The 27,598-nt window shown below is 34.1% G+C and overlaps 1 protein-coding gene across 3 annotated transcripts; it reads left to right on the top strand.

Moving 5' to 3' along the window:
* Positions 1-37: 37 nt before the first annotated feature.
* Positions 38-27,598, top strand: LOC143256171 (annexin A13-like). 3 transcript variants are annotated; one of them, XM_076513009.1, is made up of 11 exons: positions 38-246; positions 13,281-13,383; positions 14,263-14,344; positions 14,610-14,704; positions 16,337-16,541; positions 19,168-19,247; positions 20,897-20,950; positions 23,507-23,696; positions 23,930-23,988; positions 25,459-25,581; positions 27,074-27,598. In XM_076513009.1, the coding sequence occupies exons 2-11, from the start codon at positions 13,372-13,374 to the stop codon at positions 27,128-27,130; spliced, it is 957 nt and encodes a 318-aa protein (XP_076369124.1). In that variant the 5' UTR covers positions 38-246; positions 13,281-13,371; the 3' UTR covers positions 27,131-27,598. The 3 variants fall into 3 exon arrangements, with proteins under 3 accessions (XP_076369124.1, XP_076369125.1, XP_076369127.1); XM_076513010.1 differs by lacking the exon at positions 38-246 and adding an exon at positions 10,989-11,227; XM_076513012.1 differs by lacking the exon at positions 38-246 and adding an exon at positions 12,427-12,943.

Here is a 27,598-nt window from a genome sequence, read left to right as displayed (position 1 = left end):
CTTTCGTAGGATGTAAACCAATGACAAGGCATTTTAGAAGTGATGTAATTGAATGAAAAAAAAAATATTCTAAGAGTTGTAACGTTTTTGCTCAGCAGTTTGTGTTATACGAACGGAAATGATTCATAGAAGGTATACGCCTACTGACGACGTATTTCCGTTGTGGGCAGGCTGTCAATAGTAAAAGTTCCGGGCGCTGGACTAACGCCGCATATAGTAGTAAAGAATTTGGGTGTGAAAGACCTGGTAAGTCGGTTGAGTTATGTTTCGTCAGCATTATTGTGATAATATTTCAGTGTCTTAGTATTTGTAGAACTTGTTAGATTATCACTTATCTGTAAGGAAAACAGTCATACCGTGTCAAAATCTGATCAACTTGTTAGTTAGAAATAAAATAAAACAATTAGTGTTAGGCATAACGTGGATGAATTGTGACGAGTATCATAACGAAACAATTAAAGAACCGCATTGTTAGTCTAGTGTAACAGAGAAAAAATATTCAATATAATATCTAAGTGAGAATGTTTACATCATCAGCCAACTATATCGTAACCATAGCTTGTTTTGGCGTCTATGAATGTTATTTGATTTACATGGAATAGTTAAATAGCTTGTAGATACGCCTCTTATTTGTCCTTTTGATACACAACCCGAAAAATGGCCTTCAAAATCTATTGTGTATATTTTAGTTTCTCGCGTGAATAACTCGTAGATGGAATGTTATGGTAATAGTTATTTAACATGACTCGTATAGATGGAATGTTATGGTAATAGTTATTTAACATGACTCGTATAGATAGAATGTTATGGTAATAGTTATTTAACATGACTCGTACAGATGGAATGTTATGGTAAGAGTTATTTAACATGACTCGTACAGATGGAATGTTATGGTAAGAGTTATTTAACATGACTCGTACATGACTCGTATAGATGGAATGTTATGGTAATAGTTATTTAACATGACTCGTATAGATGGAATGTTATGGTACATGACTCGTACAGATGGAATGTTATGGTAATAGTTATTTAACATGACTCGTACAGATGGAATGTTATGGTAATAGTTATTTAACATGACTCGTACAGATGGAATGTTATGGTAATAGTTATTTAACATGACTCGTACAGATGGAATGTTGTGGTAATAGTTATTTAACATGACTCGTACAGATGGAATGTTGTGGTAATAGTTATTTAACATGACTCGTACAGATGGAATGTTGTGGTAATAGTTATTTAACATGACTCGTACAGATGGAATGTTGTGGTAATAGTTATTTAACATGACTCGTACAGATGGAATGTTGTGGTAATAGTTATTTAACATATCATATCCCTGATTGTATCCTTTTCTTTAATTTTTCTACTAATCTGATGTAATAATAATAATACAATTCTAATTATTAACCTTCTGAATTACGCACGTGCAGTTTTAAATATGTTTGAATAATACTATGGTCATTTCCAAGTAGCACTTAACACACGTACACTCAGCCTCGAGGTAAAATCTTGACACGGGAAAAAAATAGTTTTCACGAAAGACTAAAGAACATTCGTTAGAGTTCTGACGTGTGTTGGTGACCGTCGCTGCTACGTTGTAACATATTTGATAAATCGTGTTTGACACGAGCCGTAGCAACATTGCTGATTGAACAACGGGTGTTGTGTGCCTGATAAACACCAATGGGTGCTGGACGGTTCACATATTTAGCAGATTTTACTACTGTATGGTAGTATAAATGAAATGAAAGGAAAAATGGATAATTTATACTCATGTTTTACATCTGAGAAAATAACTTTATTTTAAAAAAAATCCCCAATGGGTCAGCGAATACACAGGGTTTGATTCCCTGCGAATGAACAGACAGCGGGCACCCAATTACGTAGCTTTTCACTAAAATAAATAAGGAAAATAACATGATATTTCATGTCAATTTAAAGTTACGACTGATAATTTTAGTTACTTGTATCATTTTATGTACAACACATTTTGCCGCCGACTGTTGAATAAAAACATACGTCCCTGTTGTAGTCGGCTCTGTGCAGGCGGTACCGTCAATAATGGGTTGGTAAAAATGGGTCGTCTCATGGTCTTTAATAAGACTCGTTTTTCGACTTTAAGCGGAAGTAATTATGGCTGGGCTTTGGACCGTGACAAGTCCGTGTATTCTACTCAGCTCGATGCAACTTGGAATATATGTAATTTTATGCGATATGTCCGACAGTAATAGTCCTACGTATGGCACTGGGCAACATTTGTTTTGTTTCTCTACGTGCTCAGAAGTAACTTCTGAAATATATCTCGATGTAACTAATTCTTAACACGCCTCAGCCCGCTCAAAAGGTAACATGTTTGTAATGATGCCTACATACTTTGTTGCAATTTAATAACGCAATGTTTATCTGGTTTGAGGATGGTTTATCAGAGCTTTTTAATGAAAATATCATAACGATTTTAGTTCGAATATTAAAACTTTAGAGATGTATTTTATTTTACTTTAACCGGTAATTTATCATTAGTTTTTTGATAATTTGAGTGAGTCCCAAAAGTCCTGTCGCAACTTTCAAGAACACATCGTGACGCCAGACTTTAAATTACTTATTATTGGTTTAAACAGACTTTTTTTAAATATTTCGTTTATGTTTGGTTCAAATTCAAAGCTAGATAACTGTCTACGCTCTGTGTCCACAATGGTTATAGAACTCTGAAATTTGGCGACATAAGCTCATAAGCCTACCAATAATTACAGAAGTAAACATTACATATTTTGGGTTTTTATGCTAGTTTGCGAAGTGTCAAATTATTCGTGCAGAAATGTATTGTTCGCTTTTATTCTGCAACGTATCGCGAACTTACAAAGCCACAAACCAGGGTTTGATCTCGCGGTGGACTTTGCTAAGATAGCCAGCCCATTGTGTAGCTTCTCGCGTAAATAAAACTACTTACAGTATAGAATACGAACGTTTTGTTTCTGTCAAATATAAGTATTGCTTTAACCTTCTGTATACGTTAACATACATCAGAAGTTTGTTGTATAAATATAACAATATTGACCGTTGTGTGTCCAAGTAACTACCGTGTTTCTCCGATAATAATGTGATTTTTGGGGATAGTTTTAATATAAGCCCTACCCTTAAAATAAGCCCTAGTTAAGAGTGGCAGGAAGAGGAAAGAAATAAAAAAATAATAAATTATTAATTAGTTTAATAGTTAGTTAATTAGTTTAAGTATTAATCAGTTAGTTTAATAGTTTAATAATAGTTTATTTTAAATGGTTAGTTTAATAGTTTTACTTTGTAACTTCATTTTTTTAATATATCAAAATAAGACATCCCCCGAAAATAAGCCCTAGTGTCATATTTTGGAGTGAAAATTAATATAAACCCTGTCTTATTTTCGGAGAAACACGGTACGTAGCTATGCAAGTGTAACAGTACTGTCTATTGTGGGCCCATGTAACTACTTCGCAGGGTGTGGATAGATCTTCACTAAAATTCGTACGGAGGTTCATTAGGTCCATGTTTACGTATATGTAACTTTCTAGTTTTGCCGTTTTTTATGGGCGTGTTTTTACCACTACTACTTCGCCCTCTACTAATGGATATTCGCTAAATTTGGTATGAATGTTTACATACAAACTTTCAGTTTGACATGTGTTTTACATTTTGTTATAATTACATATAAGCAAGATTATCATATTTTAAGATAACATTTCATTAATCATGAATTTATACCATTTTCCTCGAGGAGACTAAAGCTAGTCGTAACAAGACGGGTGCCCTATCTATTTCAGAATATCGTTGTATGGACAGAAAGGTCTTTTGAGTTAAGGTTTCATTTGAAAACATACTAATTCTTTGAACAATATCGCATTTGTTGTTTACTTGATTTGTTTTATCGAAGGGGCCGGCCTGGCATGGCCAAGCGTGTTAAAGCATGCGACTCGCAATCTGAGAGTCGCGAGTTCGCATCCCTGTCGCGCCAAACATGCTCGCCCTTTCAGCCGTGGGAGCGTTATAATGTGACGGTCAATCCCACTATTCGTTGGTAAAATAGTAGCCCAAGAGTTGGCGGTGAGTGGTGGTGACTAGCTGCCTTCCCTCTAGTCTTACACTGCTAAATTAGGGACGGCTAGCGCAGATAGCCCTCGAGTAGTTTTGTGCGAAATTCAAAACACAAACAAAAAAACAATTATCGAGGGGGGCCATCTGATTTTACTACTCGCACTATCATACAGTAGTGTTTTCTGTCAGTCAGTCAGTAGACACCAAAAAGACTTCCCATAAGGAACGCTTGATGTTTCAGTTTGTGTTGTCACAATGCCAGTCAAGATTGCGCTTGCCCTGAATATGAGAAGAATTATGCTCTTTTTAGGTTACAACAAAACTCAACATGATGTACAACTTAAGAGAAAGGAATCAAAATATGTTATTCGTGATTTCAGTTTTATTTACTCTCGATACAGAGCACTTTCGGAGACCTTGCGGAAGTACACGTTATCTTCTGACAATTGAACCACCTGGCTTGATTTGTCACGTAAAAGCAACAAAACACTTGGGAAAAAATATTGCATTTGGAAGAGTGTATGAATATGCTTGTGTGCTTGTCACGGGTTTAAAAACTACTTGTAAATAAAATCGAGGAATTCATAAGAATAATGCCAAAGAGGAAACCTATATTACACTACAATAATTAAAAAAAAAATCTCTTATTTTCTGGATTTTCTGTTTCTCTGCAAAATCTTTTGTATTAATCATATCTACAAAAAATATTAGGCTTAACATTTCAAGCGTGATCAACAGTGCCCAATATAGAACCTGTTTAAGTGGGCATGGACAACACGTGTCTACCAATACAACGTGCTCAATGTTACTTAACTTCATACGTATATTCATCAAACATGTATATCTAATCCTTTGTTTTAATTGTAAGAAATGTTTTTGATATTTCGTTTTGAAATCGCGTAAATTACCACAGGCTAAGTTTTAAGGAGTTTATCGTAACTGTTTATTTCATTTCGTACAAAGTTGGCCAAGGGTCGTTTGCTCCAACAGCTCTAATTTAGAAATAACAACCAACTCTAAGGATATTATAATTCCCCGCACCCCTAAAAAAACTGTTCTCGCACCCCACACAGTGATTTATTTATTTAAGAATAAAGGTGAAGGTGGCCCAAACAGATTTTTATAATTAGTTTTAATGATATATAAACGAAACATTTGGAAAATAAAAAATATGACAAGAAACTAAATGTTGCATAAACCCTACATGGCCTACAAGAAAATAAATTTTCATCCATGCATGAAATGAAATTTCTTTGAATTTGAAATGTTCATAAGCCAATTTAAATTAAATGACTTTTTTGTTCCTGTTTATTTCTTACTAAGTTTTCAAAGCGTGGCACTTTGTTGTTGATAGCAATCCGCAAGTCTGCCTATGCACCCAAACTTTTACGTTTCGTGTGTCGTTTATTTACAGTTATATATTAAGATTTCGGTCTGCGCCGGTGACGGTAGAAACGATAGTTTATCACAACAAGGTAAAAAGCTACGTCTGTAACAAGAAAAATAAATAAAAATTGAACGTAATTCTTCAATACATAGGACAGTACCCTTCATATAAACAAAAACGCTATATAGGACAGTACACTTAGTATAAACATAAACACTATATAGGACAGTAGTCTTAATATAAACAAAAACGCTATATAGGACAGTACACTTAATATAAACAACAACAACAACAAAAATCTCGTATCCCTTGGGGGTGCGAGCTCCTCTGATTGGGAACCACTGCTCTATGGGGAGCATGTGTAGTGATGGTGAATGAATCCAGATGTCGCAGATTTCAAGTCGAAGGCCATAATCACTAGGCCACGGTTTATTGTAGTGCTAGATATAAACAGTGTAATATAAAACCATAGATCAGACCGTTTGTTGTAGTGCTGGATGTAAACATGGTGTAATATGAAACCATAGGTATATTTATAGGGGATGTTGTATCCATGTTAAACAAAATGTGTGAAATTAATGTGTGATTATAAACATATGGTCAGAACAACTTTCAGACATACGAACCATAAATATGATTGTGATTATAACCAATCTTGTAATACAATACGTGCACACGTAGATTGTAGAAAACCAAGCTACGTATAAACATAAACGTAGGGATATCGGAACATAAATATTGTGATCAGAAGAATTAACTGTGTTCGTTTTGAAGTTAAGCAATGAACTATGTGATCTGCCCACCTCGGGTATCGAAACCAGATTTATAGTGTTTTACGTGCGCAGACTAACACACAAATCGCGAGCCGCGAATGAAATTCGATCATTTATATTGAAAGATTTTAGTTAATTGGGTCTGCGTTGAATCGAGAATTGTTGTATTTAGGTCTTTATCTACAGTGAAATTTTATTTAAACTTTGAGAAACGGTAACTGCAGATGAAATGATGAAATATGGAGTCGCTGTATGGTTTGTTGTCCACAGGCTGCAGGTGATGTTATTTAGGACTTCTGAAAGATGGACATTTTGTTTTCACAGGGTGAAACTAGAGCACAGCTAAAATACTTGTTGATAACATATCTTTTGAAAATAAGAAATAAAGCTGGGAAAAGTATTTGTTCTTTATACAGAAGTGGAAAAGTTATTTGTCACTTATTGTGGTATCCAAAAAAGATACCAGAAATCGTGGTGTAGGTTAGAAAGGAGTAAATGGAATATTAGTGTTGACTAGTTGTATACAACATACTGGTTGTTGGAGTTTTGTCCAGAGGAATATTGGTGTAGTCTAGTTGTAACGTATTTGTTAGCGGAGAATACTTCAGAAGGATGCGTGTTTAAAATTCATCTGTTTTGGAATAAAAATCACGTCAGGAAACCTAAAAAAAATTATATTGACCGAATTTAGTAAAATTATATGGTATATCTATGATTTTCAAAAGAAAGGGCTACCACGTGACAGTCCAGTTCGTGTCAGGAGAAACTGTTACAGCTAACGGACCCTTAATTGTTTTAAAAATGTCTAGAGAAGGAATTGTAGTTACTTGGAATGACTATGGGTCAACCTCTGATTAAGGCATGGGCTTACTGGACTGAAGCCCAGGGCTTCAAACTATGATTATAAATGTATTGCACACAGAGGTTTTGTCTCGAGGGGGCATCGAAGTTGAACAGCCTGAGGCCAATACAACCTTTAATCTGGCTTTGTCAGAGGTAAACATTTCCATAAGCAACCAATTATAAAAAATCCCAAACATTACCGTTATTAAATCAAGCCTATCTGGTAGGCTTAGGAACAATATGTGAAATAAGGTAGGCCTTAAAACATGACGAAATTAGAACAGGCGACGTAATACAGGTGGGTAAAATTTGGGAAGGACATTTTTCACATGAGCTTTCATGAAAATGTTTGTATAATTTATTATTATTATATTCATTGTTGTGTTGCTATCATGACTATGTTTGTGGGTTTTTGTTTGTTTTAAAGCAACCAATGAAATATTCTGTCTTCCTGTAGGATGAATACTGGCAGGAGAATTTAAGAACGGCCATAATAATACTAACTGTTAAAATTGTAATAATTTGGGTAAATATTAAGGACTTTTCCTTATCAAGATTTATTTTGCTAATTACACGTGTTGTAAAAAGTCTTGTAATTAATACACACATATTTGTAGATGCTTAGAATATCACAATATATAATTAAAAGAATTTAATTTCATGTTTTTGTTGTCATAAAAAGAACAAACGACTTTCCTTATAGCGCCCCCTATAGTGTTCTCCAATAATCCAGTTTCTTACGCCATGCTGTCTTTTATTCTTTTTAAGCACGAGGCAGTAGGGGTTTGCCTTTGTGGCCTGTCTAATTAGAAAATTGTTATAAACGTTCTAAGATATGTCGTTTGTCCCTTAGTCCAGACGTCTACACATTAAATATTCTTTATAAATTAAACCAGCTTCTCGCCGAGTTCGGGGATTTGGAAACAGACAAGATGTCAATTAGCCTTGATTTGTAAGTTAGAATTGTGGAACGCTAGTTGGTTGTTGTCTTCTGCCAGTTCAGAGTACTGTACGTGTCCGTTTGTAGTAATAGCCACGTGGATGAACCAGTGTACCATTACCAGGAATATTTATCACATAAAACAAACAAAGTTAAACTCTACTCGCAAGTTAAAACCGGTTTTTGTGCGGGTTTCGGCTGACTAGCGGTGACCTTGAATGTTTCGTAGGTTAGTCAGCTCGGGTCTACTGTTTGTGTGTATATGGCTGACAGCTGCTTGGTGGAGGGTGTGAGCTCTGTTTATTATATATTATCCAACAGAATATTTATATTTACGTCGTTGTTGTAATAATTAGAGATGGAAGATTTACACACAAATTCATTAAAATGTTTTCGCTTTTCATATCCGTACAAAAACTTAATTACATTCGGTATTTAGTCAACCATAACAACTTAGTCTTTAGTGATACATTGAAACAAACAATACATTACATTAGTGGCTCGGAGGTAAATGTGAGGGCTTATAATGACAAAAATTGGATTTCGATGCCCGTGGTGGGCACATCACAGTTAGTCTATTGTGTTTCTGTGCGCCGTACAATAAACTAAGCAATTGTAGCAATATGTAACGGTTGATTATAAGTTATTTGATTTTTATTTCTAACCACAAGTTCACGTTGTCCATGTATTTTAATCAGACGAACGTGTTACCCGAAATAACTATGTTATAAAGAAACCACAGTTGTCATAGTTTTACGTATTTTTTTAATGACCTTCGTTGAATATAACTAGTTTCAACTCTTCGTAGATCTAAGCATATTTTTATTTCGTGTGTTTTACTATTCGTGTCTGCATTGCATGTCTGACAGGATTTGTATGTACGTGCCTTGCAGGGTGCACCGTGTGATTCTCCGCTTTCGATAATATTAATTCCTGTTGGAACGGATTTCATATTGTCCAATTATGAAGACGTAATAATTAACAAATAGTGACTGCTTTCTCTGCCAGTTTAACTGAACTTTTCTGTGCAATATAAAATTGTAAAGTGTTTGATTTTTCTGACTTAACTGCATTGTTCTGACAGCTGTCACGACCAACTGACAGCTCGCATTTTGTCCAGTTGTGTCTGTCGTTTCTGTGTGTCGAAACAGTTGTCACATAAAGAACTGTAAAGTAAAAAATCATTCTTGGAAACCAATTTTTTATATCGGAATTTTCTTAAAAAGGATGTTCCAAACAAACTCAGTTGGGCTTCGAAACATCAATAGTTTCGAAGGAAATGGAGGTCTCTGCAGTTATTAACGTATTGTTAAGTTCAGGTTAGGTTCTTAACAAAATGTCAAAAGTACGTACGAACTTAGATTTCAGTAAAAGCTTTATCGAATTTGAACTTCGTGTTGTATAATGGCTTTCCAGGGAAGTTTTGGGGTCGTGTTTATTTAGTTTTTAACAATATCAGCTACGTTATGTTTTATGTATGTTATAGGGACTACATTATAAACGAACAGCAGGGAATGGTCAGGTTATAGCTGCATATCGTAGCTGTTACTATCATAAGTTATTTCAGTAAACGATATATAGTGAATTACGTTTTAACTTGTAGGTTATACATTTAATTCAATATTTTATTCTCATGTAAATTACACACGTTCACAATTTTAGAATTATCTACTCTCCCACTTAGGTAAGGTCTGTTTCCACATGTTCTCTACAATTGCTAATAAATCAAATTAAAATTAGGTCAGTGTTTGTCTGAGAATTTCCCTGCAGATGTCACGTGATCGTGATTATTGTTGATGAGTCATCACACAAGAATGCGCTTTATGACCTCGTGAAACGAGAAATGTCACAAGAGAATGGAGCGCGTACGTCTCGGTGTCTTAATCACGACCAAACAGCAAAGGTCTGGCAAGCAACTCTAGTTTTTTGTTTGTTAATAACTTTGGCGGATGTGGTTTACATTGAGAAAATCCCATGTATCATTGGATGGACTTGTTTCCTCCCATCAGCCCCACAGTAGTTAACAAACCACGAGAATCTGTCTATTCCGTTTCGTTGTATAGTGCCCATAGTCAATATAGTGTATGTAATGCTCTTTACTATCAAATATCTATTATTAATTATTTTCTTTAGAGCTGTTCCAACCAGTACAATTCCCCCTACTAGCAAATGTGTATATCTATAATTGTATCTTAACACTAGCACACTCTACTAGCAAAATACGACTATATAGATAGATTATATATACTGTATAGATGCCATCCAAAACCAACATTCTACTGGTCAAAATATGTATTACTAATTGGACTTTGTATGGCTGCGAGATGACATGGTGCGCCATCTACTAGCATATATTTGTACTATTTTAAATTAAAAATCCCTATTTGTTTTTTTTTACCTAAAATTGTGCCACCCAACACCAGTGCCCTCTGCCTATAGTATTGTAAGGTGTACGACTATAACAATAGGTAGGCAAACAACGATTTATAAACAGAAGGAATAGTGTTATTGGTGGTGGAACTTACTACATGAACATATCTTCTGGTACAGTTAGTATTAAATAATACAAAGGTTTACATATCGTACAAATATAGAAGATACACGGAATGAATGTGATGAAAACATCTAGTCTCCATGTCTTCTGTTTTTGTACGTTATATAAACCTTCTGTTGGATACAGTGTGGCAGAAGTTTTGATAGAACAGTGGTTCACGTTCCACCATCAGCAGAACTTTTCATGTTTATACGTCGTTATGTGTCTATCTGTTATTATATTATTATAATGTTTCTTTACTCGAGGTCCAGTCTAAATATTGTACTTGTTCATTATTTAAAAGTTTCTAAGATACCAGGATAAGTAAAGGTTGTTACGTAATCCTAAGTAGGTAGTTTGGTTACACCGCACGTGATATTTCGAAAACCTAATCTACGTGGGTTGACATGACAAATTGGTGGAATCGCACGAGTTACTCACTCTACAAAATGAAACTTTCTTGAATTACGGATGTTGCTTGGCGCATGTTTGTAATTTGTTGTTGTTACTATTAAATGAAGTTTGTTATTCCGTACGGAGTTACACAGGGGTGTTGAAACATTATTTTTGGCACTATAAGCCTTCAGACTTACCGCTGAAACAATAGGGGAAGGGGGTAAATGAAAGTTTTGAAAGAAATTGTGTTTTAATGACTGAAGTGGTAACCGCTGAACCCGTATACGGTCAGTAAAAACTGTTTACTTCATGTTTTTATGTAACCCTTTTAGTGACAGAAAAATGAATGTAAAAACGGCTGGTTTGGGCTTAAAAATTTTTTGTAGGTTTGTGAACCTGACGATGACCGAAGGTCGAAATATTGTTCTCTCCTTTACATAAAAAATATTTTCTCAACCCAAACGAGCCGTTTCTACATATATTTTTCTCTACAATGAGACTTCTAGTGACAGGTTTAATACGTTTCGCTACTTTTATGAAACTCGAAGCTGTTGAACTCTGGGAAGTTTGAAAGCAAATACTATTCTTTTGTGATAGAAGAAATTTTCACACTCAGGTGTGGTTTATATCACACTTGGTTACTCGCGTGGCTTGGCTTGTCGGTGATTTTTCTGGCTTACATCGCTGAAATTCAGGGCTCGATTCCCTGTGGTAGAAGTCTATTGTGTATATTTGTTCTAGAAACAACTGTTTCGTAAGAAGATATAAAATTCGTTCCAGGAGAAAAATGGTATGATGTATTGATGTCACTTCTCATGCTCGTGTGTGCTATAATTTTATAAATCAGTTGACTTATTCCAGTGTTTCGTAGTTCTGTTTACCAAGCATTTTTGATCCCATATATAGTCAGGAAATATAACTTCAACGTAGAAGGTGTAAAACTAAGTTAGAAAATAACTTGCAGAACAATCGATATTGGTTTAATAATAACATTTTATGATAAAAAATATTTATCATGTTTAATTAATGTAAAAAACAAACATACACTCGTGACCTCGCGCGAAAGATTTTCTGTTAGTTGAAGCGTTAGTTTGGTTTGAATTTCGTGCAAAGCTACACGAGAATTATTCGTGCTAGCCGTCCCTAATTTAGCAATGTAAGACTACAGGAAACGCAGCTAATCGTCGCTGCCCACCGCCAACTCTTGGGCTACTCTTTTACCAATGAATAGTTAACGCCCTCACTGCTTAAAGGGGCGAGCATGTTTGGTGTTACAGGGATTCGAACCCGCAACCCTCATGTTACGAGTCGGGTGCCTTAACCACCTGGCCATGCCGGACAGTTAACGTTCTCGAGATGATGGGCTAATTCGTTTCATGTCAAGTTTTCATTTTTTTTGGTCCAAAACAAATACCCGTTATTCTGAAATGCCTAAGTAAATGGGTTACATTTTTATGTTTATAAACTTTATTTCAACACACTAGATGTCGTTAAAAGTATTTATTCGGATAGATAATTCTATTCACTTGATTAAGAACCTTATGCCAAAACTTAAAAAATAAAACGGTTAATTTTTGCCGAATTTTACCGTATCAGTGTTTTATTGGTTGTTATAAACCACTAGGTCAACCTTATGGAAAGTTATGCGACAGATAACACTTGCCTCATTGTTTATGAGGCTGGAGGCATGGTTCCAGTTTAGCGTGTAGGACAGACTGCGAATTAGGGACTGTTTCACATCTTTTTGCCGCATATTTAGGCTTAGCACTTTGAGGCATTAGTACATTGTAAGAGTGATCGAAGTAACAGCACCTTCCGCCCCTCCTTAGGCTACTCTTGTCTGACTTCCCATAACAAGGGACAGTTAGCACAGATACAGTTCAAAACAAAGTTAGTTATATATCTGCTGTAACAAGAGGCTTCCCAATTTTAGTGATTTCCAGAAAAAAACCAAAAAACCTTTAGTTCCTTTACGTAGCGGAGTAAACGTCATCAGGTTTTAGGTAACCCTGTGAATATACACATTTGAGAGAGTTGTCTTCTTACTTGTTGATGAACGTTACACAACTTATTTAATAAAAATAAAGTTGGTCATCTTGTAATTATAGCATTTAATGGTTCTAATGCTGTTTCCTTTACTTTATTACTTTCGACGCTTAAAACTGGCGTCCTTTTAAGCTACTAACATGGTGAGTCGTGCCGTTAGGCTTAACTAGGAATTGTTTCTTAGTGTTCGTTACACCATTCGATTAATCACTCAGTCGATTGAAAGTGTTGTAGTTCTTAATTGTGACATGAATATTGGTGGATTTTAACATCATTTTTATTTGTATGATGTAGGTATCTTCACTGAAAATTAACTTCCACGATTTCTGTAATTGAATCGTTTGAGCCATCAAGTCCATTTCCTAGTGTCGAATAAATTTGGAATATGGCATATTACGTAAGTGTTTTCTTTTATTTTTCTACATACACTCTTCTTTAATATATTTCCTAGCGTATAGCTTGTTAAAAATGACTGATCAAGTGTTACTACCCACATCCTATACTGTTCCTTTCTCACATTTCATAGCTGACGAAAAATATGTTTCAAAATCTAGCTTGAAAAACAAAGTGGTTGAAAAGCGCAGTCGATGTAGTCAAACGTTGGTAAATTTTTGTGAGCCAATCAAAATTGGGATCGTCTGTGAAATAAATTCGTAATGTATTCATAGAATAATTATCAGTAAAAATCAGTTAGTTTAATTTCTGTTATATCAAAAGCGAGTGTGTTTTGTTTATAACCACTTTCCAATAATGTCATGTTGCTAAACAACGAAAGTATAATCTAATATTGTTTTTAGTTCATGTACTGAATGTATAAAATGAAACTTAGGGACAACGAAAGAGGAAAACTATTTGTTGATTTCTTACTCTCTATTGATTAAAGACGTTTGATTTTTACTTATTATAAACTTCAGTGATATAACAATTTTACAATCGATTTAATTTCAAAACTGAACCGGTATATTTTATGAACTTCGCTCTAGGCTAGGTAATCCCACGCATTATGCTTGCTTTTAGGCTTACTATACCAACACTTATTAAACGTATAAGGTTTCAGATGTATTTTTATCGATGATGAAATATTCTCGATGTAGGTTGTTTTAATCGTGATAGTGTTATCTAATTTCACGAATAAAATATACTGGAACCGGTAAAACGCGATGAGATATTATACAGCTTGCAAAATATACACAAAATGTTGACGTAATCTTACATATTGTACACTTAGGCTTTCATTGTTCTGATTAAACACTTCTTTCATTATGTATTTCTTCAGGAACAAGCTACCCTTATGGCGTTCGAAGGCTTCGACCCAATAGCCGATGCTGCTGAGTTGAGGAACTGTATGGAAGGGTTAGGTAATATGATTTATGGCAGACGATCGAAAAGTTTCTTTTATGTTCTATTTGTTTAGCATATTCGCTACGAGTTTTATAGAATCATTTTGTGTTATATTTTTAGTATTAATCAATTGTTATCTAACTTCTCAATTTGATGGCTGCCATTTAAAACAGTATACCCAACTTTTTAAGTGTACAAACTAAGTTAACTGTAGGTGTTTTTACTCTTGCATTTGAATGTTGAATAATGTTTATCAGCTAAACGTAAGTTCCCTTCTTTCAGGAACTGATGAACAACCAATGATTGATATCTTGGCTCATCGTACCAGCTCCCAAAGACAAGAGATTGCTCTTTCTTACAAAACTCAGTTTGGCCAGGTAATGTTTATATACGAGTCAGATTTGCAACAGTTACCATTTCTTGTAAGGTATCATGAAATATCTTTTTAGTATAATAATCAGAACGTGTCAATATGTGATACAGGTTTCTTCCAACGATGGCACTTTTTATTGACTTGAAGGGTAATAAAGTTCGTTATTTCTTCTAAAGAAACAACGTTGTGCTTACAACACTTCTATTAAATGCACCATTTTACTACTAAAACACTACACTGTTCTTTACACCGTAGCTACTCAATACTTTATTTGTTGCATACCATTGGTGATGCTATACCAACAGTTGGTGTGTGTGTTTGTGTGTGGTATAAACCTGATCAGTGGTGGCGCCAGGATATTTTCGTTGGGGAGGGGGGGTGGCTGAGGTAAACTGTGGAGGGCTTCCCAAAATACCATCAATATGAAGTATAGATGGTAAATTATAATAATGTAAATACCAAGGTACATTTCAGAAAGGTGTGCTATTTTGAACTACGTTTTCAATAGTTTTCATTGGAAACTCATACTCTGATTAATAACTTTATTACAAATAGGGCATGTTGTTAAACTGTGGGCAGCTAATGGGGGGGGGGTGCGGCTGGCATCTGGATCTCGATTGGGCTGAGCCGATCGTTAGCCGTACGCAGAGGGCACACCATGGTCAGCGGCTCGGTGATCATACGCTTAAGGCGTTTGAGGCGGGAATCGCGCGCTCGAACAAAGCAAACCTCGCGGCTTGGACATTGAATGGTCATAGTAGCACCAAAACAAAATGTCTAAATTTCAGTTGACCTTCACAGAAAGGCTGGTTTCTTCATAAGTTCACATTATTCATACAGGCCAAACTGTGATTGTGATATTGTTCATAAGTGTGACAAGCACCTGTTACAATAATGTAACTACTACATTACATTAAATTAGGCACTTCTAAATAGTCCAATAACAATTTCAAAATTCATTTAGAATTGTTTAAAAATATCATTTGGTCAGTTAACTTGTAAGGTTATTATGTAATCATAAGTATAACATTAATTGGATTGTAAGTCACAATTTTAGGTGTATGCCACAATCATTAGTACAAATTTGGATGGCTGATACACAATGCAAAATGATCTGAGGACACAACACCGGCTAAATGCTTTATAGTTTTGACCTATACACAATACACTTAAAAATGCATGCTATGTTTTACTTTTCAATAAAAGATAGATGAATTTAATGGGTAAATACCTGTGAAACGTTTGGTTTATCAAGTAAAATCCCTGATCTGTTGTAACTTGAAATCAACGTGGTTGTCTAATCTTCGTCAAAGCTCAAGATAGAATGGTATTACACAGGGAACGGCAGTACAGGGCATGAGTTTCAGTGCATTCAGAACGTTGCTATGGGACACATGACACATACTTCCCTTTTAATTAGACGTTGAGTTCTATAGATCTGTGTCTCTTTGATGTTAATTGTAAAGCAAACTCTCCCCCCGGTGCTGCCACTGAACCTGATTACCAGATAATTGTGATATCATTACATTTAGGTTGGCTGACATAACATCATTATTGTTTTTTGTGGGCATTTTTTTCATGTACTGAATTGATAGCTGAAAATGTAACAACAGTGTTGTTATTCTTGCTATTACAGGACCTGATTGAGGATCTGAAGAGTGAACTAAGTGGAAACTTTGAGGATGCTCTCGTGGCCCTTTTGACACCCCTCAATGATTTTCTGGCAACTGAACTGAACAAAGCTCTGTCGGGGCTCGGGACCAAGGAAGATACACTAATCGAGATACTGTGTACCAGGAGGAATGAGGAGATAAAAGCAATTACAGAAACGTATGAAAGACGTGAGTGGTTTTGTCATGTGAAACAAGAAACTGTTTCCTGTCACTAACGTTTAACACTTTAGATAACATGAATTTAACATTTTGAAATTCTAAAGTGTCTTTGGTAGCACTTTATCTTGGAACTGCAGCAGTGATTGATAAACTTTAGTCGTTTGTTTGCTAATTGCATATGCTACAATAACAAATTTTAATGTAAGGTAACAAGTCTCTACTACAAATCTAAAGTAGGTTTTTAGAAATTGAGCAACTGGCTAACATAAGCCTATTGAAACACATATATAAACTTAAAGGTCTTGGAAAATGCAACTTTTAAGATTTAATGTTTTCATTCCTTTAGCAATTGTAAAATAAATACTTAATTTTCTATTTAATTAACAAAGATTTTATTTGGTTATTTATAATCAGAATGTTCATCTTTTTATATTAACTTTTATTAAACGTGTTTTTATATCATTCGTGGTTGATTATTGACTGATAACAAGATGCAAGCTGTGCAAGGACTGTTTTGAATATCCAAATTATATCTTTTTCACATTTTACCCAACTACCTAAGAAGTCAAATAAGACAATTTAACTAACGAAACACGCAATATTTTGTTTGTTTTATAGCTTGACTAACCAAAGACGTGATATTTTTATTTCTTATTATAGCTCAACTAACCAAAGATGCAGTATTTTTATTTCTTTTAAGATTTGACAAATTCAACTTGAACATTAGAGAGATTGTTTGTTCAATTCCACGTACGTTCCCAACTTTTTTTTTATAAATGCTGTGAATGTTTTCCAATAAAAATGACCAAACACTTTGAATATGCACTGATTTATTTTACCCAATGTTTCATCCAACTTTCAAGTCTGTGGATGTCATAAGTTACAAACTTTGTTTTAAGTTATGGTAACCAGTAGAAGAAATTATAAAAATATAATAGAACGGTACATGGTGAAGTGTGCTAAAAGTATCGTCAGCCAGGTTGAAGTTGCAGGTCGTACAATAAATGTTAGAAACACATTTAACTTATTGATGTTTTTTTTATCTTGGTTACTCAGAGTACTCGGCACTCTACTTAACAAGTTCTCTTCATGTTTAAAGGACATGGAAAATATCCTTAACAGGTCATGTGAAAATGGTTTACATATGAGTTCAATTGCTGTCATATTTGTGATGTCATATAACCTTCCATTCCGACAAAAGAAAGTATAACCTCGGTTACTAGATCGACACACTTTACTACTGTAGAGATCTTCGAAAATTCTCTTCGACTTGTTTTCAACAACAATGATTTTAAATTCAATTCAGTTCTCTTTAAACAAACCAAAGGTACGGCAATGACCAATAATATTGCTATTATTGTAGCCTCTGTCTTTAGTTGCTATGGATAACAATGCTACTGTTGTTTTGACCTCTGTCTTTAGTTGCTATGGATAACAATGCTACTGTTGTTTTGACCTCTGCCTTTAGTTGCTATGGATAACAATGCTACTGTTGTTTTGACCTCTGTCTTTAGTTGCTATGGATAACAATGCTACTGTTGTTTTGACCTCTGTCTTTTGTTGGTATGGGTAACAGCATTGCTTCGGTGGCTAAAACAACAGCAGTATTGCTATGGATAACAATATTGCTGTTGTTCTGGCCTCTGACTTTTGTTGCTATGGGCAACAGTACTTTATGCATTCTTTTCAATTATCAGCTCTTACTCAGTGGAATTTTGAAAAATCTTGAAATAGCGATGTGGTAGATATAAACTGATGTCATTTTTGGTAAAGGAAATCATAACCTCCCTTATCTTTTGGAATTCGTTGAATAACTTTAACATCCTGACATAAAGGTCATAATTACCCATACTGATATCGTCCAGAAGTCTGTAATATTTCTTGATGCCATGGTCACTTTCAAAAAGAGTAAATGTGGTACTACTATATATTCAAACCACGTGTCAAACTAAATATTCTACTCTGTAACTCGCACCATCCAGCAGATTTATGACAACTTTATTGATAGAAAATTTAAAGAACCTTTTTTAGTTTCAATCTAAACTCCTTTCCACTAACAGATACGATGTTTGGCCCTTATAATACTGTTATTATTTCATGTAAGATTTGTGTTAAACGTTCTAACTGTTCACTTGTATTTTTAGCATGTCTCATTGTGTGCTGTTCCATTATGTTGTTGTAGTTTTATATTTTTGTTGGTTACTCTAATTTAATATTAGTTTTGTAACCTGTAATGTTCATAGACCCTTGAAAAAATGCAAGCTGAAACATACGGTATAATAAACATTGATTTCAAGTTTGTCGTTTTCACTGAAAATGGCTTCTATTCTTCAGTTACCACTGAGTTTTAGAAATAAAAACTGTTGTAAATATCTCTTAGCCTGAAATACAAGTTAAACTTGACAGCACTCCAGTTAATATTGGTATATGGAAGACATTTTAATATTAGAAATAGATGACAATACAATTATGTTTTGTGTTTTAGTGACAACTCCTGTAGCAGTTGTAAAGTGAAACATTGAGTGTCCAATTAAATAAAAACGAGTTTTGGGTTATAAGGTAAATTATTGCTAGTGTTAAACTTAAAGTTTCGTCTGTTAGTGTTACAGTTAAGCTCAAACTTCTATCATCACAGTGTTCGAGAGAAGCTTGGAAGATGACATCAAAGGTGATACTTCAGGTGATTTTGAAAGGCTTATGGTCTCTATGACAACAGTAAGTTGTAAGATATTGTCTTCTTTATTAAGGCTAATAAAGTTAATTGTGTGATTGGCTGAGTTGCATTTAATGGGCTTGTTAATATATTTTGACTCAAGGAAAATGTTCTTGATGTAATCTGTTGGCAACTGTCAAATCACTTTGTTCACTCAGATGAGAATAGTCAGTGCTGTTGACCAACTTTCTTCCCTTTGTACAGTATGAGGTTTACACTGTGAATAAGTGGTGTTCACTGACCCAGTCAACATGTATTGTGTCATCAACATTTAATAATATTAATGAAGCTGAGTTTTATGGATGACAACTTTCTGTTATACAAAGAGAAATGTATAGGAAGATGTTTTGAGTCTTTAACCTTCCATCTTCAAATCCAATCTGTCAAAGACAAACTTAGTTTAAATATTCTTTTTCCCATACAGACTGTTCAATTACTTCAGAATCCAACTGACAAGACAAACTGTTTTTTACTATAAAATCTGCGATAAATTTACATACATTACTTAGTGGGTTACCACAGTGGTAATTGTAAACTACAAATACTTTACTTTTCATCAGTGTCCACATAGATGGGCTCAGTTACTTTAAAAACAAATTATTCTCCTTGTCTCTAACTATAAAAAAAAAAAAAAACAACAAAAAAAACTCACTTTAAAATATTGTCTGTTATAGTTAATCACTTGCATGTCAGCTAATTTCATGTTTTCTAACTTTTCTCTGACTGAACTTTATTTTCACTTTGTTCTCTACTTACCTTGCCCTCATTTGGTTACCTTTCTTAATGCATTTTTTGCTGAGGCATCGAACTTCTTGTATAAACGTTTCCAACAATTCTATGAAATAACTAACCTCAGCTAAGGTAACCAGAAATGCACCAAATATTTGAGTAATACAACATCAAGAATATTAGTAAAGCCTGGAAAACAATATAATTGCAAATGCATTGTACAGTTAGTATTGAATTGAGTAAAGAAACTTTGTTACAACCAACACTTTTAAAACAATCCACCTTAAACACTTCTGTCTTATACAAAACAATAATTAAATGTTGAACCATAAAATAGTGTAAATAATAAACATTAAACAGTGTTGATATCCAGCAATTATTAATTAGTATGTATTACTTGAAGTATTACTTTTGTTTCCTACACTGGTTACCCAACGTAAGATTTTAACTTCATTACTTCTATTACCATGACACGTTTGTCCCCAGGACCTCTTACTTTCAATAATCTCAAGTTTCTTCTAGTTATGATTATTAAATTTGTTCTTCCTACCTATTTCTTCCACTCGTGTTTCTGCCTTCTTTCCCTCAGTTGACTAATGTGACCTCTCTACCACTTATGTTTCCTGGGTTTACGTGCTGTTTCATCGAATGTTTGCTGGTCTAAAAACCAGTGTGATTTGCACTGTTTAATTAATATATTTTTAAGACGTGTGAAAATACCCAAGAATTATAAAATCTCAAGAATACTGAATTCATGCAATTTTGAAGTTTGCTTAAGTTGAAAATATTCGTAATATGAATATGCAAGACTATATTCAGTAATTAAAGAAAGCCTTTTTTTGTACCAATAATATGTTAAATATCTTGTAGAATATATTGTACATCTTAGACGTAGTTAATCACACCTTTCCTTGCTTCACAGGCTGGACGAGAAGAGGGCCCAGCTGACCCTGATCAAGCTAGGGCAGATGCAGAGGTAACATGTAACATTTAGTAATGCCTATATTGTTCTAACACTAATTTGAATCTATCTATAGGTAGCGCCATCTGATTTAGTTTGATTTTATTAATATTTATAATAAATTTGGAAATTAAATATTCGTGATAATGAGAGTTTCCATGAAGTACTGCAAATAAACTAATTGAGGTGAATTCTATATCGAAGTAATGTTTGTGACAAAAATAATGAAATTACTACAACTAATTTGTCACGAAAGAGAACGTAAGTAGTGATGGTTCTGTTATTCATTATAATTAATTTTGTTTTGTAAATTAATTTGTAATGGGAGACAAAGTTAATCCATAAATTTAACTAGAAATATTTTTTTCAGTATATAGAGGACACACAAATAGAAAAACTGGGGGTGTAGTGGACCAAAATACTTTTTACTGGGGCTACAACATTTCACTGTTCATACTAATGTTACTGATCAAACCAGTTATGAGTCTTCAGTCTTCACTCTCATCCAACATAGGAAAGTGGACAGCATTTCAAGAACACTTAATATAAAGTTGGACCAGGCTAGCTAAATGTAGGGCATTTTAATTAGATTGACTATAAAGCTATTTTAAGAACACTTGCTCTAAATTCAGATCAGACAAGCAAAATGTACAAGTTTGAGATCTGTTTCAAAGCAAAATCATGTTAGCTAATCCACTGTATTGGCCACAGGGAATGAAACCTCTGATTATTCAGTCCATGGACTAACTGATGTTGCTATATAACATGTAAAATGAAACTTGAAACAGTGTAGTAATGTGTGGAATTAATATAAAAAAATGTAAGGTCACTTGAAAGATGAGAAGGTTAACTGGTGGGATCAAAGACAGTGATAAAGACAAGGGTAATCACTTACTACCAGTTTTAAATGTAAAATGTGCTATTTAAATGCACATTTGACATATTGGGCAATTCTCTGTCAGAGAATGTTACTTATGTGGCTTACAAGTCTGCGTGTGTGCAGCAGTTTCAGTTTACAAAGTTATTGCAGCATGTTGAATTTTTAATTTTTTGCATGAACCCAAACACTAATACGGTCATAAAGAATTGGAACCATATTGCTAGATATAACCCAAAATACGTGATTATTGTTCAACACTAGTGCAAAATTATAAAATTGGGAACTTGTATAAAAAATGACAAGTTTTCAGGGAGTCCCTGTAGAGAATCTCTCTACATGTTTCACAAGTGTAGTAAGGAGAAGTTGGAAGTAACTGCAGTTTTCTAGTCTAGACATGTTTAACTCTTTTAGATTTGAAGAGGTCTGAACCATGCTCCAGAATGGAAATATTGGAAATATTTTACCATGCCCAAGGGCATTATTAGTTTAATTACATTTTCTTATCTTCTAATTTTGATTTTGTGCTATCATGTATTTTGTCCAACGTATCCAGAAGTTGGCAATTTTATTACCTGAGAGCCTAAACCCACAAGGCCCAGAAAAGGTGCAATATGGTCTGGGATGTACCCTGTATGTGAGTTTATATGATAACTGGGGTATAATGGTGCCTTAGGAAATGGAATAATGGGTTATGCATTATTTGATAAGGAGGTTGTGTAGATTCATGATTGATTCCAGCCCATATCATTAAACTCCATTCAGACTATAATAGCAATATTAATGAGTTGCATGCTCCCTTCATTAACAGTTTGTCAAATTGTAGACCAAACTTGGACCTTTTTAGAAAGATAATTCTATTTTCAATAGTGAAGGAACATATGGTTCATAAGGAATAGAGCACCTCCTTGCACAATTTAACTACACGTGGTTGAAGTGAATATTATCCTTTCTGATTGGTCAGTGGTCTAACTTTTTCACTCCAAGGTTGGTAAAAATCTTTGAAAAGTAGATGAATGGTAAAGACTAGGTCCTTAATCATACAGTCCAGGTTGTAATGTGTCACCTGTAGATGTGACGTATGCACTACGTAGATATTTATATGTAGGGTTTTATATGTTAATAACACCAAGTTACAATTGTATATTCCTGGATATGTCTGTGAGAATAAAGTTAGAAACCATTGGCCTTGGAGATACTAGCTATGTTTTTTGTCTACCAATATTGGTTATTTGTAGGTGTGGTAAACCATAGTACAATGTTACCCTCGACTTGAGTGATATTTCAATCTTTTTTTGAAGTATATTTTAATAAAAAAAAAAATCTTTGAATAATGAAACATCATTGGTCAGTGACTGTCTTCTAATAGTTCTCAGAGGCTGTAAAAACAGATTCTGTTTACAATATGAACTAAAAGGTGTTCTTCTGATGGTAGAAAAACTACCATGATAGGTAGCATGCTGTAACATGTTTATTTAGACATCTGTCTACATACTGCAAGTACAGCTGGTCACATTCTGAGTATTCTACCATGAAGACCGTTATTCAAATCTGGTTAATTTGTCTTATTCCGTTATTCAAATATTTCAAGTTTGCTCTTCTGTCTGTAAAGACTAGTGTAGTCACACTTACTAAGTTCTCTTTTGGTGATAGCTTCTATGTTTTGAATAATGAACTAACCAATTCTTCTTTAGGCCCTGCATGAAGCCGGTGTGGAGAAGTGGGGAACAGACGAGTCTACTTTTAACTCTATCATGTGTTCTCGTAGCTACCCACATCTTCGAAGGGTATTCTGGGAGTATGAACAAATTGCTGGTCAGTCTATCTTTGATGCTATTGACAATGAAATGTCTGGAGATTTGAAGGCAGGGATGTTGACACTTGGTAAGTACTTTGTTTTGATTTTGAGACAGGAGCTGGTTCCAGGTGAGCACTTTGGCTTGATTTTGAGACAGAAATGCTGAAATATAACATTAATTAATGTTAGTGTGAGAAATCTGAGATTATGGAAATTTGTTATTTGGTTGTTCATGTACAAGTCAACCTAGCTGTTTTTTAAAACTAATGATTTTATCTTTCAGTAATTGTTTTGATGAATTTTCATTTTTCCTTTTCAGCTAAATGTGTTGAGAACATTCCACTGTACTTTGCAGAGAAGCTTCACAAGGCAGTAGAGGTACACACTTTCATTTTAAAATTATTTTATCTGTTTACTATCTGAAGAAAATTGAACCTGATTAATTTTATTGGTGCTGGATTTTTTATTATTAGCCCACAAATTCAAATTTGTTTCAGAGAATTACATAATAACTGATAACACTATGTAAGAAAATGTTTTCTTGTTCCTGGACAGAAAGTGTTATTTCCCAATTTCTTATGCCTAAAGTAAATGGAAAAGATCTGTTTTTCTCTTCAAACTTTGCTTTTGTGACCTGGAGCATATAACAAAAAACATGATGGGAGACTATATTTGGGGGCTGATACATGAAAATGATTTACAGTCACAAATCTTGCAAAACTACTCGCTTCTAAATATTTTTTTATAACTTTAGTATAAATACATGTAAATCTTGATTCATATTGTTTTATTCAGACCTTATGTAAATGAAAATGTGCAAATTTGCCCATTTTTTACATAGTAAATAGATTAATTTCTAAATTTCATTATCCAGGTCACAAAAGCAAAGTTTGAATGGAATAATGGCCATTTTCTGTACTTTTACAACACAAGCAATTAAGAACTAACACACATTATCCAGAAACAAAACTTGTGTCAGTGTTATTTTAGAGAAACAAATGGAGAGTAAATGAATGAAATGTTCACATCACGATTGTTAAAGTTTTAGGGATCTTTATATGTGATGAATTATAAATATTAACGTTGTTTTTACCCTCATACCTATTTCATTCCACAAATAAAGAACAAGAAAAACGTAATGTTGATAGTAATGTAATGTATTTAAATATTGTAGTCGAACTGTTGTTTTAAACTGATATATCCTTGTGTCTTATAGTATTTATATTCTGCCACTTAAAATTTTTTAATGATTACTTACTGATAATATTCTGTGGTAACAAAAGTTGTGTAAATATAAGGATGTAATTATATTATACCTTCATATTTTAATTACACTAACTTTGGTTGTTTTATAGAAGTAAACTATAGATTAAAATTTTGAAAACTGAAAAGTTTCCTAATGAGAAAATTTATTATAAAATGAGGACTAGTGTTCTCATTCAGTGTGAACTCATTTATTACTTCACTTTAGCCTTGAACCCTAGAAAATAATGCATTTTATACTTAATATCTATCTAGGGAGTATTTCTTCTTTTGAACTGTTGTGTTTTGTTCAATTGTCTTGTTTCGATATTTTTGCCCTATTTGTATGCCAGCTTCTCAAATCTTCTATTTTTTATGTCAAAAAAAAATTTAATACCGAATATGAGATTATAGAACATGTTAGACTATGATGACATAATAGGTGAAAATTTGAGATATTTAAAGAATATAGTTTTTTAATTTTGTGTACATATATACCATTGTACTCTGTCATTGTGACAGTCAAAGATGAGTCAAGTTTGTTATGTTAGATTGTTTAAAGACTTGGATACAAAAACTTGTTTATGTTGGTTGTTTTCAACGCAGGGTGCAGGTACCGAAGACCAAGTCCTTATTAGAATCGTTACTACCCGATGTGAAATCGACATGATTCAGATTAAATATGAATATAAAAAATTGTATGATAAATCATTGGAAGAGGCAATTGCTGTAAGTTGAAAATCATACAGAGTTAAACTATGTTTAGGTAATAACAAGCAGATAAGTAGGTAATTTTGTTATTGGAATTAAACCATGATCTTAATATCTGGAAGTAAGAAAGTTCAGGATAATGAAGACAGGATGAAGAGAACTCATCTCAGGTTTTGTTAAATATATAGGAAATTACTTTGTCCAGAAGGGTGTAGATTGTATAATCTAATCAGTTTAGAGTAAATTTTAAAGTTATACCAAGTAATAGTAGTACACTTGTTGTAGTTGATGACAGTGAAGTTTAATAGTAGTATACTTATCTAGTTTTAATAACTGTTGAAGAATTTTGTGGTTTTACACATACTCAATGTAAAATTTTCCATTCACCAAACTTGAAACGTATTTACTGAAAAATACACGGAAGTACACACAGTTTTAACATCAACTTGTTCACTGAAAAATGCATGGCGAGTACACACAGTTTTAACATCAGCTTGTTCACTGAAAAATGCACGGCGAGTACACAGTTTTAACATCAGCTTGTTCACTGGAAAATGCATGGCGAGTACACACAGTTTTAACATCAGCTTGTTCACTGAAAAATGCACGGCGAGTACACACAGTTTTAACATCAGCTTGTTCACTGAAAAATGCATGGCGAGTACACACAGTTTTAACATCAGCTTGTTCACTGAAAAATGCACGGCGAGTACACACAGTTTTAACATCAGCTTGTTCACTGAAAAATGCACGCGAGTACACACAGTCTTAACATCAGCTTGTTCACTGAAAAATGCACGGCGAGTACACACAGTCTTAACATCAGCTTGTTCACTGAAAAATGCACGGCGAGTACACACAGTCTTAACATCAGCTTGTTCACTGAAAAATGCACGGCGAGTACACACAGTCTTAACATCAGCTTGTTCACTGAAAAATGCACGGCGAGTACACACAGTCTTAACATCAGCTTGTTCACTGAAAATGCACGGCGAGTACACACAGTCTTAACATCAACTTGTTCACTGAAAAAATGCACGGCGAAAGTACACACAGTCTTAACATCAACTTGTTCACTGAAAATGCACGGCGAGTACACACAGTCTTAACATCAACTTGTTCACTGAAAATGCAGCGGTAGTACACACAGTCTTAACATCAACTTGTTCACTGAAAATGCACGGCGAAAGTACACACAGTCTTAACATCAACTTGTTCACTGAAAAATGCACGGCGAGTACACACAGTCTTAACATCAACTTGTTCACTGAAAAATGCACGGCGAGTACACACAGTCTTAACATCAACTTGTTCACTGAAAAATGCACGGCGAGTACACACAGTCTTAACATCAACTTGTTCACTGAAAAATGCACGGCGAGTACACACAGTCTTAACATCATTTTACTTATTGCTCATTCTATGACTGAATGAACTTGTACAATTACAGTTTAGGACCTTAAGTAGCATATATTTTACTTTGTTGGTTAAATTATTTTTTTTTCTGCAGGATGACACATCTGGAGACTACAGAAAGCTCCTGGTCACCCTCGTTGAAGATATTTAATAGATTGTTTCATTTCTCCCTCCCTCCAGGAGGATTATACTCACTCTGCATACTTTCTGCAAAATTCCATAGGTGCAAATAATAACAAAGCTTAGAGTAGTTCTATAGTCTGCCATTGTATTGGTTTTAGTACCATTTTTGTTGTTGTTGATTTTAAAATTTAATTAAATAATATTCTAAACTGTTTCATAACAAAATTTGTTATTAATGAAATATAACAACTTAGTGTTCTCTGCATTGGGTTCCTGAATCTTTACAATGTGTGTTTTTGTTTATGTACTTCATTAACAGGTGAAGATTTAAATAATGTTACGAATACTGGAAGATTGTCTCACTTTATTATGTTCTACCTTGCATGACAATAGTGTTTGGATCCAGTCTGTATCGTTGATTCAAAACTGAAAATTGTCTAGGGTTATATTTAAATGTTGAATCATTGCAATAAAGACTTTGTGCACCCACACAAAA

This window comes from Tachypleus tridentatus, chromosome 7 (genome assembly GCF_004210375.1).
Source record: "Tachypleus tridentatus isolate NWPU-2018 chromosome 7, ASM421037v1, whole genome shotgun sequence".
Taxonomy (NCBI): Eukaryota; Metazoa; Arthropoda; class Merostomata; order Xiphosura; family Limulidae; genus Tachypleus; species Tachypleus tridentatus.
This window is presented reverse-complemented; position numbering and strand designations above follow the sequence as displayed.